This window comes from Heterodontus francisci, chromosome 32, assembly GCF_036365525.1.
Source record: "Heterodontus francisci isolate sHetFra1 chromosome 32, sHetFra1.hap1, whole genome shotgun sequence".
Lineage (NCBI taxonomy): Eukaryota > Metazoa > Chordata > Chondrichthyes > Heterodontiformes > Heterodontidae > Heterodontus > Heterodontus francisci.
Genome location: NC_090402.1, coordinates 3,411,837 through 3,425,716, shown reverse-complemented (window position 1 = coordinate 3,425,716; position 13,880 = coordinate 3,411,837). Strand labels below are relative to the sequence as shown.

At 50.4% G+C, this 13,880-nt stretch overlaps 2 protein-coding genes across 3 annotated transcripts in view; one reads left to right on the top strand and one right to left on the bottom strand.

Moving 5' to 3' along the window:
• The window catches only part of col5a1 (procollagen, type V, alpha 1), a 633,899-nt gene extending 629,967 nt beyond the window's left edge, over window positions 1-3,932 (bottom strand). For both annotated transcript variants that reach the window (XM_068012023.1, XM_068012024.1), the window contains exon 1: window positions 3,617-3,932. In XM_068012023.1, the coding sequence (XP_067868124.1) occupies window positions 3,617-3,716 (100 nt within the window). In that variant the 5' untranslated portion in view covers window positions 3,717-3,932. The remainder of the gene's footprint in view (window positions 1-3,616) is intronic.
• Window positions 3,837-6,370, top strand: LOC137347393 (serine/arginine repetitive matrix protein 2-like). The gene is made up of 2 exons (XM_068011830.1): window positions 3,837-3,850; window positions 4,189-6,370. The coding sequence occupies exons 1-2, from the start codon at window positions 3,837-3,839 to the stop codon at window positions 6,368-6,370; spliced, it is 2,196 nt and encodes a 731-aa protein (XP_067867931.1).
• The last annotated feature ends 7,510 nt before the right edge of the window (window positions 6,371-13,880 follow it).

The window sequence follows — 13,880 nt, the reverse complement described above, 5'->3', positions numbered from 1 at the left end:
TGCTGGGACACTCAGTCCTGTTACACACACACATTCAGTGCTGGGACACTCAGTCCTGTTATAAACAGATTCAGTGCTGGGACACTCAGTCCTGTTATAAACACACACATTCAGTGCCGGGACACTCAGTCCTGTGATACACACACAGTCAGTGTTGGGACACTCAGTCCTGTTATACACACACAGTCAGTGCTGGGACACTCAGTCCTGTTATACACACACAGTCAGTGCTGGGACACTCAGTCCTGTTATAACACACAGTCAGTGCTGGGACACTCAGTCCTGTTATAACACACAGTCAGTGCTGGGACACTCAGTCCTGTCATAAACACACAGATTCAGTGCTGGGACACTCAGTCCTGTTATAAACACACAGATTCAGTGCTGGGACACTCAGTCCTGTTCTAAACACACAGTCAGTGCTGGGACACTCAGACCTGTTATAAACACACAGATTCAGTGCTGGGACACTCAGTCCTGTTACACACACATTCAGTGCTGGGACACTCAGTCCTGTTACACACACACATTCAGTGCTGGGACACTCAGTCCTGTTATAAACAGATTCAGTGCTGGGACACTCAGTCCTGTTATAAACACAGTCAGTGCTGGGACACTCAGTCCTGTTATAAACACACAGATTCAGTGCTGGGACACTCAGTCCTGTTACACACAGATTCAGTGCTGGGACACTCAGTCCTGTTATAAACACACAGATTCAGTGCTGGGACACTCAGACCTGTTACACACACACATTCAGTGCTGGGACACTCAGTCCTGTTACACACACACACATTCAGTGCTGGGACACTCAGTCCTGTTATAAACACACAGTCAGTGCTGGGACACTCAGTCCTGTTATTAACACACAGTCAGTGCTGGGACACTCAGTCCTGTTATACACAGATTCAGTGCTGGGACACTCAGTCCTGTTATGCACACACAGTCAGTGCTAGGACACTCAGTCCTGTTATACACACACAGACAGTCCTGGGACACTCAGTCCTGTTATACACACACAGTCAGTGCTGGGACACTCAGTCCTGTTATACACACACAGTCAGTGCTGGGACACTCAGTCCTGTTATACACACACAGACAGTGCTGGGACACTCAGTCCTGTTATACACACACAGTCAGTGCTGGGACACTCAGTCCTGTTATACACACACAGTCAGTGCTGGGACACTCAGTCCTGTTATACACACACATTCAGTGCTGGGACACTCAGTCCTGTTATACACACACAGTCACTGCAGGGACACTCAGTCCTGTTATACACACACATTCAGTGCTGGGACACTCAGTCCTGTTACACACACACAGTCACTGCGGGGACACTCAGTCCTGTTACACACACACAGTCACTGCGGGGACACTCAGTCCTGTTATACACACACAGTCAGTGCTGGGACACTCAGTCCTGTTACACACACACAGTCACTGCGGGGACACTCAGTCCTGTTATACACACACAGTCAGTGCTGGGACACTCAGTCCTGTTACACACACAGTCAGTGCTGGGACACTCAGTCCTGTTATACACACACAGTCAGTGCTGGGACACTCAGTCCTGTTATACACACACAGTCAGTGCTGGGACACTCAGTCCTGTTACACACACACAGTCACTGCGGGGACACTCAGTCCTGTTATACACACACAGTCACTGCGGGGACACTCAGTCCTGTTATACACACACAGTCAGTGCAGGGACACTCAGTCCTGTTATACACACACAGTCAGTGCAGGGACACTCAGTCCTGTTCTAACCAGTTTGATTCTCAAATGGGGAGATGCACCCTAAAGCTGTGTGTTGTACCATACCCCTCGCCCATTGTGTGAACGTGTCTGACTCTGTGTACATGTCCTGCAATTATTGTCAGTGGTTGGAAAATAAATGAACATGTTCCAACCAATATCCTGCTCTCTAGATCCTGAATGACATGAATTTGTCGTCAGGCAGCTGTGATTTTTCCCACTGGGATATTCTGCCAGTTTGCAAAATGTTTGTTTGCTAATTTTGAGAACATTAAATTGTAGACTTTTAACTCTGAGCTGGCAATAGCTAGTGATTATCTCAGGGAGTTTCTATCAGCAGATGTCTAATTCCAGAGGGTGCACCTTCCCAGCCAATCCCGTGCTCCAGGTCAGTACAGGGATTCAGTTGATATGGGTGACAGCACAACCTTGTGGATGGAGAGATCAGAGTGACCATTCAGGGTCACACAGCCTGCGTGACTGAGAGCTGTGGGTTACAGACAAACATCTGTCTAGTTAATTTATCCTCCCCCAATTCACTGGCATTCACCTTACCAGGGGAATTCCCAGCAGATGAGTTTAAGGACCCTGGAAGCTGTCACTGCCTCCCTCACAGTGTAGACTGGACTTGAAATTTGCTGCATGTGAGAAACAGGGACTGGTGAATGGTCCCACATAGACTTGCTTTCTAAGACTCCGAAGCTAAACATCCTTTTATCTAACCCTTTAAGTTAAGACTGGGTCTTGTCTGCCACTTCCTCAAAGACATTCACTGCCTCAAAAATCATCAAATTCCAAAGGAAATCTGAATCAACGAAACTGTCTTTTTTTGTATAATAGCCAATATTACACAAGAACAGAATGATCCCCTCCACTCTCTGTATGTTAAACATCCCATGGGACCTCAGCATCCTCCACACAGAAACAGATCAGATCAGCTGTACAGCAGATCTACTACTTAGAGTTCAAAATTATTTACAGTCCAGGATTCTCAAATTAAAAGGTTCAACAGTCAGTAACCAAGATGCGTTCAGTGTAATGTCCCATAGGCCTGCAATTGGCTCACAACTGACTCCAAAGTCAGCTGGAATGTTCCAGCCCTTAGATTGCACCAATTTATCTGTCAGAATGCTAACTCCCTCCTCACTCTGCATGCTGCATTAATTGAGTCTAACACTTCAAAAATACCTAAATCCACTCTTGGTATTTTATCAACTTTTTTTTAATAGTGTGAAGAGGAACCTAGGAAATCCCATTTTATCCTGTGAGATCCTGGGATGGGTCCAGATTTGGAACTGTTCACTTTGCCATCATTCACTGGAAGATGGAAGGAGTGTGTGTGGGAGCTGACACTAGATGGAGCGACTCCTGCAAGAAAAGTTTCACAGTTTCCTTCACGGTGGGAAGAGTTAGTTTGAAACATTTTTCTCAGAGTGGGTTTTGCTGCTTCTGCAACAGGGAACAATCGCCTAGAGTTTTCTATTTAAAAAAAAAGAAAAATTAGAGATAGTTTCTGTCAAGTTGTGATTGTGTTGGGGGTTGGGTCTGCTTGTCAAAGCGGAGTCCGAACAGGGACCCAGGGGAATCTGACACCCCCTGACTTTCTTTAAAAGGAATGTGCTCACTTTAAACAAAGTCATGTTTTCCAGATTGAGGATCTGAGAGCCGGTCTAATCTGCACAGCGGCGGAGGAGGAAAAGACGGAAAATTATTTACAGAATCCAGTTCAACACTGTCATTCCCAATCTTCAAACTAATGGCAAAGTTAGCAAAAACTTTTTCAAAGTTTGCAGTCACTGAGCCCCCGACTGAGAGCAGTTTTGATGCAGTATCATTAGCACAGATGGACACTTACCTGCACTGGTATAAGTTATTAGTGAGAGGATAACACATAGCAATGTTAGAATATAGTCGCAAATCCTTCTCTTCCTCCTCCACTCACTCCGGTTATCCATGCTTAACAAACTCCTGCGACCGGCTGATTTACACAAAAAATGCTGCAAAATTTGGGAATTAGCAATTTCAGTGATGGGGGGAAATCGATGAAGCCATAAGGAATTTGCTTTTTTTTTTGGATGTCTCAGCCCAGGTCTGCTGCCCTGCTTCTGCAACCTGCCCTTTCCCCCGGACTGACAGCAGCTCGAACCTCTTCACACACTTCCCTGGAGCTGAACAATTCTGCAACAAGCAGAGATCTGGCAGTTTGAGAGTCCCCCCACCCCCCCTTCTCAAATACTGCCCACTCAAACTCAATGGTCTGACACCGCCCAGAACACTTACCGGGCACCGGGGGGAGGTTTTAGAAACACAGATAGGGAACAGATGATTGCAATTTCTGACTTTGTTTCATTTTCCTTAACCAACCAGTTTGAAGCGGCAACTTTAAACTTTGCAATGCACTGTCAAATGAGCATAACCTAAACACAGGATCAAAACACAGAACCCGAGACACAGGATCAAAACACAGAACCCGAGACACAGGATCAAAACACAGAACCCGAGACACAGGATCAAAACACAGAACCCGAGACACAGGATCAAAACACAGAACCCGAAACACAGGATCAAAACACAGAACCCGAGACACAGGATCAAAACACAGAACCCTAAACACAGGATCAAAACACAGAACCCGAAACACAGGATCAAAACACAGAACCCTAAACACAGGATCAAAACACAGAACCCTAAACACAGGATCAAAACACAGAACCCTAAACACAGGATCAAAACACAGAACCCTAAACACAGGATCAAAACACAGAACCCGAGACACAGGATCAAAACACAGAACCCTAAACACAGGATCAAAACACAGAACCTGAGACACAGGATCAAAACACAGAACCCTAAACACAGGATCAAAACACAGACCCCGAGACACAGGATCAAAACACAGAACCCGAGACACAGGATCAAAACACAGAACCCGAGACACAGGATCAAAACACAGAACCCGAGACACAGGATCAAAACACAGAACCCGAGACACAGGATCAAAACACAGAACCCGAGAGACAGGATCAAAACACAGAACCAGAGACACAGGATCAAAACACAGAACCCGAGACACAGGATCAAAACACAGAACCCGAGAGACAGGATCAAAACACAGAACCCGAGACACAGGATCAAAACACAGAACCCGAGACACAGGATCAAAACACAGAACCCGAGACACAGGATCAAAACACAGAACCCGAGACACAGGATCAAAACACAGAACCCGAGACACGGGATCAAAACACAGAACCCGAGAGACAGGATCAAAACACAGAACCCTAAACACAGGATCAAAACACAGAACCCGAGACACAGGATCAAAACACAGAACCCGAGACACAGGATCAAAACACAGAACCCGAGACACAGGATCAAAACACAGAACCCGAGACACAGGATCAAAACACAGAACCCGAGACACAGGATCAAAACACAGAACCCGAGAGACAGGATCAAAACACAGAACCCGAGACACAGGATCAAAACACAGAACCCGAGACACAGGATCAAAACACAGAACCCGAGACACAGGATCAAAACACAGAACCCGAGACACAGGATCAAAACACAGAACCCGAGAGACAGGATCAAAACACAGAACCCGAGACACAGGATCAAAACACAGAACCCGAGACACAGGATCAAAACACAGAACCCGAGACACAGGATCAAAACACAGAACCCGAGACACAGGATCAAAACACAGAACCCGAGACACGGGATCAAAACACAGAACCCGAGAGACAGGATCAAAACACAGAACCCTAAACACAGGATCAAAACACAGAACCCGAGACACAGGATCAAAACACAGAACCCTAAACACAGGATCAAAACACAGAACCTGAAACACAGGATCAAAACACAGAACCCTAAACACAGGATCAAAACACAGAACCCTAAACACAGGATCAAAACACAGAACCCGAGAGACAGGATCAAAACACAGAACCCTAAACACAGGATCAAAACACAGAACCCGAGACACAGGATCAAAACACAGAACCCGAGAGACAGGATCAAAACACAGAACCCGAGACACAGGATCAAAACACAGAACCCGAGACACAGGATCAAAACACAGAACCCGAGAGACAGGATCAAAACACAGAACCCTAAACACAGGATCAAAACACAGAACCTGAGACACAGGATCAAAACACAGAACCCTAAACACAGGATCAAAACACAGAACCTGAGACACAGGATCAAAACACAGAACCCTAAACACAGGATCAAAACACAGAACCTGAGACACAGGATCAAAACACAGAACCCTAAACACAGGATCAAAACACAGAACCCGAGACACAGGATCAAAACACAGAACCCGAGACACAGGATCAAAACACAGAACCCGAGAGACAGGATCAAAACACAGAACCCTAAACACAGGATCAAAACACAGAACCTGAGACACAGGATCAAAACACAGAACCCTAAACACAGGATCAAAACACAGAACCTGAGACACAGGATCAAAACACAGAACCCTAAACACAGGATCAAAACACAGAACCTGAGACACAGGATCAAAACACAGAACCCTAAACACAGGATCAAAACACAGAACCTGAGACACAGGATCAAAACACAGAACCCGTGACACAGGATCAAAACACAGAACCCTAAACACAGGATCAAAACACAGAACCTGAGACACAGGATCAAAACACAGAACCTGAGACACAGGATCAAAACACAGAACCCAAAACACAGGATCAAAACACCACACCTGAGACACAGGATCAAAACACAGAACACAAAACACAGGATCAAAACACAGAACCTGAGACACAGGATCAAAACACAGATCCTGAGACACAGGATCAAAACACAGAACCTGAGACACAGGATCAAAACACAGAACCCAAAACACAGGATCAAAACACAGAACCTGAGACACAGGATCAAAACACAGAACCCAAAACACAGGATCAAAACACAGAACCTGAGACACAGGATCAAAACACAGAACCCAAAACACAGGATCAAAAATGCAGGATCTCAAACATATTTTCTCTATTGTCTGCCTGTATCTTTAACTCTTCATTTCTCTGTATCTGTCTCTCTTCCTCTTTGTTTTTCAGTTTTATTGTCCATCTCTCTCTCTTATGCCTCTATATACTTATCTCTCTGTCTGTTGCTGTATTTGTCTTTCTCTCTCTGTTTCTAATTTACTGTCATTCGGTCTCTATCTGACTCGCTCTCTCTCTCTCGCTTAATCTCTCACTGTCACTGCACACAATGGCCCTTCCTTTCCATGGGGTTTTGGAATGCTCAGAGTTTGGAGGGCCGGGGGGTGGGGGGGGGGGGGTTGGGGGGGGGGGGGGGGTGGAGGGAAGCAGGTTAGGTGCAGTAGGGGAGAATTGGTGGGGGAGAGAGAGGGAGATGATGGGAATCCTGGACGAGTTGCGAGCCTTTGAATGTTTGCAGTGAGCTGCAGGAATAGCACTTTCCACATTCTCAGACACGATTGCGAATTTCAAACTTCAGCCATTCCATCTTTCACTCACCTGTTCTGCCCATTGCCAAGCTCGAGACACTGCTCCCTCATCGTTATTGGAACTTGCTCTTGCTCAACGCTGCAAAAGCCAGAGCTCATGTGAATTTCCTCGGTCGCTCCTCAAACTTCAAATACTCCATCCGACACACTCACCCATCAAATCTCCTACTTTAACTCATGTGCCACCTGTGGCTAAGTGGTCATCACTCTCGTCTCTGAGTCAGAATCTCATGGGTTCAAATCCCATTCAGGAGACTTGAGCACAAAATCCAGGCTCATAATCCCATGGCAGTACTGAGGGAGTACTGCACTGTCGGAGTGTCAGTACTGAGGGAGTATTGCACTGTCGGAGGGTCAGTACTGAGGGAGTACTGCACTGTCGGAGAGTCAGTACTGAGGGAATGCTGCACTGTCACGGGGTCAGTACTGAGGGAGAACTGCACTGTCGGAGAGTCAGTACTGAGGGAGTATTGCACTGTCACAGGGTCAGTACTGAGGGAGTACTGCACTGTCGGAGTGTCAGTACTGAGGGAATGCTGCACTGTCGAAGGGTCAGTACTGAGGGAGTACTGCACTGTCGGAGTGTCAGTACTGAGGGAGTATTGCACTGTCGGAGGGTCAGTACTGAGGGAGTACTGTACTGTCGGAGGGTCAGTACTGAGGGAGTACTGCACTGTCGGAGTGTCAGTACTGAGGGAGTATTGCACTGTCACAGGGTCAGTACTGAGGGAGAACTGCACTGTCGGAGAGTCAGTACTGAGGGAGTATTGCACTGTCACAGGGTCAGTACTGAGGGAGAACTGCACTGTCGGAGAGTCAGTACTGAGGGAGTATTGCACTGTCACAGGGTCAGTACTGAGGGAGTGCTGCACTGTTGGATGGTGAGTACTGAGGGAGTGCTGCACTGTTGGATGGTCAGTACTGAGGGAGTACTGCACTGTTGGAGGGTCAGTACTGAGGGAGTGCTGCACTGTCGGAGGCTCCGTACTGAGGGAGAACTGCACTGTCGGAGTGTCAGTACTGAGGGAATGCTGCACTGTCGAAGGGTCAGTACTGAGGGAGAACTGCACTGTCGGAGGGTCAGTACTGAGGGAGTATTGCACTGTCACAGGGTCAGTGCTGAGGGAGTGCTGCACTGTTGGATGGTGAGTACTGAGGGAGTGCTGCACTGTTGGATGGTCAGTACTGAGGGAGTACTGCACTGTTGGAGGGTCAGTACTGAGGGAGTGCTGCACTGTCGGAGGCTCCATACTGAGGGAGAACTGCACTGTCGGAGAGTCAGTACTGAGGGAGTATTGCACTGTCACAGGATCAGTACTGAGGGAGTACTGCACTGTCGGAGGGTCAGTACTGAGGGAGTACTGCACTGTTGGAGGGTCAGTACTGAGGGAGTGCTGCACTGTCGGAGGCTCAGTACTGAGGGAGAACTGCACTGTCGGAGAGTCAGTACTGAGGGAGTATTGCACTGTCACAGGGTCAGTACTGAGGGAGTACTGCACTGTCGGAGTGTCAGTACTGAGGGAGTATTGCACTGTCGGAGGGTCAGTACTGAGGGAGAACTGCACTGTCGGAGGGTCAGTACTGAGGGAGTATTGCACTGTCACAGGGTCAGTACTGAGGGAGAACTGCACTGTCGGAGAGTCAGTACTGAGGGAGTATTGCACTGTCACATGGTCAGTACTGAGGAAGTACTGCACTGTCGGAGTGTCAGTACTGAGGGAATGCTGCACTGTTGGAGGGTCAGTACTGAGGGAATGCTGCACTGTCGGAGGGTCAGTACTGAGGGAGAACTGCACTGTCGGAGGGTCAGTACTGAGGGAGTATTGCACTGTCACAGGGTCAGTACTGAGGGAGTGCTGCACTGTTGGATGGTGAGTACTGAGGGAGTGCTGCACTGTTGGATGGTGAGTACTGAGGGAGTACTGCACTGTTGGAGGGTCAGTACTGAGGGAGTGCTGCACTGTCGGAGGCTCAGTACTGAGGGAGAACTGCACTGTCGGAGAGTCAGTACTGAGGGAGTATTGCACTGTCACAGGGTCAGTACTGAGGGAGTGCTGCACTGTTGGATGGTGAGTACTGAGGGAGTGCTGCACTGTTGGATGGTCAGTACTGAGGGAGTGCTGCACTGTCGGAGGCTCCGTACTGAGGGAGAACTGCACTGTCGGAGTGTCAGTACTGAGGGAATGCTGCACTGTCGAAGGGTCAGTACTGAGGGAGAACTGCACTGTCGGAGGGTCAGTACTGAGGGAGTATTGCACTGTCACAGGGTCAGTACTGAGGGAGTGCTGCACTGTTGGATGGTGAGTACTGAGGGAGTGCTGCACTGTTGGATGGTCAGTACTGAGGGAGTACTGCACTGTTGGAGGGTCAGTACTGAGGGAGTGCTGCACTGTCGGAGGCTCAGTACTGAGGGAGAACTGCACTGTCGGAGAGTCAGTACTGAGGGAGTATTGCACTGTCACAGGGTCAGTACTGAGGGAGTACTGCACTGTCGGAGTGTCAGTACTGAGGGAGTATTGCACTGTCGGAGGGTCAGTACTGAGGGAGAACTGCACTGTCGGAGGGTCAGTACTGAGGGAGTATTGCACTGTCACAGGGTCAGTACTGAGGGAGAACTGCACTGTCGGAGAGTCAGTACTGAGGGAGTATTGCACTGTCACATGGTCAGTACTGAGGGAGTACTGCACTGTCGGAGTGTCAGTACTGAGGGAATGCTGCACTGTCGGAGGGTCAGTACTGAGGGAGAACTGCACTGTCGGAGGGTCAGTACTGAGGGAGTATTGCACTGTCACAGGGTCAGTACTGAGGGAGTGCTGCACTGTTGGATGGTGAGTACTGAGGGAGTGCTGCACTGTTGGATGGTGAGTACTGAGGGAGTACTGCACTGTTGGAGGGTCAGTACTGAGGGAGTGCTGCACTGTCGGAGGCTCAGTACTGAGGGAGAACTGCACTGTCGGAGAGTCAGTACTGAGGGAGAACTGCACTGTCAAAGGGTCAGTACTGAGGGAGTGCTGCACTGTCAGAAGGTCAGTACTGAGGGAGTACTGCACTGTTGGAGTGTCAGTACTGAGGGATTGCTGCACTGTCGGAGGGTCAGTACTGAGGGAGTGCTGCACTGTCAGAAGGTCAGTACTGAGGGAGTACTGCACTGCTGGAGTGTCAGTACTGAGGGAGTGCTGCACTGTCGGAGGGTCAGTACTGAGGGAGTACTGCTCTGTCGGAGGGTCAGTACTGAGGGAGTATTGCACTGTCACGGGGTCAGTACTGAGGGAGTGCTGCACTGTTGGATGGTGAGTACTGAGGGAGTACTGCACTGTCGGAGGGTCAGTACTGAGGGAGTGCTGCACTGTCAGAGGGTCAGTACTGAGGGAGCACTGCACTGTTGGAGTGTCAGTACTGAGGGAGTGCTGCACTGTCGGAGGGTCAGTACTGAGGGAGTGCTGCACTGTCGGAGTGTCAGTACTGAGGGAGCGCTGCACTGTCGGAGGGCCAGTACTGAAGGAGTGCTGCACTGTCGGAGGGTCAGTACTGAGGGAGTACTGCACTGTCGGAGGGTCAGTACTGAGGGAGTGCTGCACTGTCGGAGGGTCAGTACTGAGGGAGTACTGCACTGTCGGAGGGTCAGTACTGAGGGAGCGCTGCACTGTCGGAGGGACAGTACTGAGGGAGTGCTGCACTGTCGGAGGGACAGTACTGAGGGAGCGCTGCACTGTCGGAGGGACAGTACTGAGGGAGTGCTGCACTGTCGGAGGATCAGTACTGAGGGAGTGCTGCACTGTCGGAGGGTCAATACTGAGGGAGTGCTGCACTGTCAGAGGGTCAGTACTGAGGGAGTGCTGCACTGTCGGAGGGACAGTACTGAGGGAGCGCTGCACTGTCAGAGGGTCAATACTGAGGGAGTGCTGCACTGTTGGATGGTCAGTACTGAGGGAGTGCTGCACTGTTGGATGGTGAGTACTGAGGGAGTACTGCACTGTTGGAGGGTCAGTACTGAGGGAGTACTGCACTGTTGGAGGGTCAGTACTGAGGGAGTACTGCACTGTCGGAGGCTCAGTACTGAGGGAGAACTGCACTGTCGGAGAGTCAGTACTGAGGGAGTATTGCACTGTCACAGGGTCAGTACTGAGGGAGTGCTGCACTGTTGGATGGTGAGTACTGAGGGAGTACTGCACTGTTGGAGGGTCAGTACTGAGGGAGTGCTGCACTGTCGGAGGCTCCGTACTGAGGGAGAACTGCACTGTCGGAGTGTCAGTACTGAGGGAATGCTGCACTGTCGAAGGGTCAGTACTGAGGGAGAACTGCACTGTCGGAGGGTCAGTACTGAGGGAGTATTGCACTGTCACAGGGTCAGTACTGAGGGAGTGCTGCACTGTTGGATGGTGAGTACTGAGGGAGTGCTGCACTGTTGGATGGTCAGTACTGAGGGAGTACTGCACTGTTGGAGGGTCAGTACTGAGGGAGTGCTGCACTGTCGGAGGCTCAGTACTGAGGGAGAACTGCACTGTCGGAGAGTCAGTACTGAGGGAGTATTGCACTGTCACAGGGTCAGTACTGAGGGAGTACTGCACTGTCGGAGTGTCAGTACTGAGGGAGTATTGCACTGTCGGAGGGTCAGTACTGAGGGAGAACTGCACTGTCGGAGGGTCAGTACTGAGGGAGTATTGCACTGTCACAGGGTCAGTACTGAGGGAGTGCTGCACTGTTGGATGGTGAGTACTGAGGGAGTGCTGCACTGTTGGATGGTGAGTACTGAGGGAGTACTGCACTGTTGGAGGGTCAGTACTGAGGGAGTGCTGCACTGTCGGAGGCTCAGTACTGAGGGAGAACTGCACTGTCGGAGAGTCAGTACTGAGGGAGAACTGCACTGTCAAAGGGTCAGTACTGAGGGAGTGCTGCACTGTCGGAGGGTCAGTACTGAGTGAGTGCTGCACTGTCAGAAGGTCAGTACTGAGGGAGTACTGCACTGTTGGAGTGTCAGTACTGAGGGATTGCTGCACTGTCGGAGGGTCAGTACTGAGGGAGTGCTGCACTGTCAGAAGGTCAGTACTGAGGGAGTACTGCACTGCTGGAGTGTCAGTACTGAGGGAGTGCTGCACTGTCGGAGGCTCAGTACTGAGGGAGAACTGCACTGTCGGAGAGTCAGTACTGAGGGAGAACTGCACTGTCAAAGGGTCAGTACTGAGGGAGTGCTGCACTGTTGGATGGTGAGTACTGAGGGAGTACTGCACTGTCGGAGGGTCAGTACTGAGGGAGTGCTGCACTGTCAGAGGGTCAGTACTGAGGGAGCACTGCACTGTTGGAGTGTCAGTACTGAGGGAGTGCTGCACTGTCGGAGGGTCAGTACTGAGGGAGTGCTGCACTGTCGGAGTGTCAGTACTGAGGGAGCGCTGCACTGTCGGAGGGCCAGTACTGAAGGAGTGCTGCACTGTCGGAGGGTCAGTACTGAGGGAGTACTGCACTGTCGGAGGGTCAGTACTGAGGGAGTGCTGCACTGTCGGAGGGTCAGTACTGAGGGAGTACTGCACTGTCGGAGGGTCAGTACTGAGGGAGCGCTGCACTGTCGGAGGGACAGTACTGAGGGAGTGCTGCACTGTCGGAGGGACAGTACTGAGGGAGCGCTGCACTGTCGGAGGGACAGTACTGAGGGAGTGCTGCACTGTCGGAGGATCAGTACTGAGGGAGTGCTGCACTGTCGGAGGGTCAATACTGAGGGAGTGCTGCACTGTCAGAGGGTCAGTACTGAGGGAGTGCTGCACTGTCGGAGGGACAGTACTGAGGGAGCGCTGCACTGTCAGAGGGTCAATACTGAGGGAGTGCTGCACTGTTGGATGGTCAGTACTGAGGGAGTACTGCACTGTTGGAGGGTCAGTACTGAGGGAGTGCTGCACTGTCGGAGGCTCAGTACTGAGGGAGAACTGCACTGTCGGAGAGTCAGTACTGAGGGAGTATTGCACTGTCACAGGGTCAGTACTGAGGGAGTACTGCACTGTCGGAGGGTCAGTACTGAGGGAGTACTGCACTGTTGGAGGGTCAGTACTGAGGGAGTGCTGCACTGTCGCAGGCTCAGTACTGAGGGAGAACTGCACTGTCGGAGAGTCAGTGCTGAGGGAGTATTGCACTGTCACAGGGTCAGTACTGAGGGAGTACTGCACTGTCGGAGTGTCAGTACTGAGGGAGTATTGCACTGTCACATGGTCAGTACTGAGGGAGTACTGCACTGTCGGAGTGTCAGTACTGAGGGAATGCTGCACTGTCGGAGGGTCAGTACTGAGGGAGAACTGCACTGTCGGAGGGTCAGTACTGAGGGAGTATTGCACTGTCGGAGAGTCAGTACTGAGGGAGTATTGCACTGTCACAGGGTCAGTACTGAGGGAGAACTGCACTGTCGGAGAGTCAGTACTGAGGGAGTATTGCACTGTCACATGGTCAGTACTGAGGGAGTACTGCACTTTCGGAGTGTCAGTACTGAGGGAATGCTGCACTGTCGGAGGGTCAGTACTGAGGGAGAACTGCACTGTCGGAGGGTCAGTACTGAGGGAGAACTGCACTGTCGGAGAGTCAGTACTGAGGGAGTATTGCACTGTCACATGGTCAGTACTGAGGGAGTACT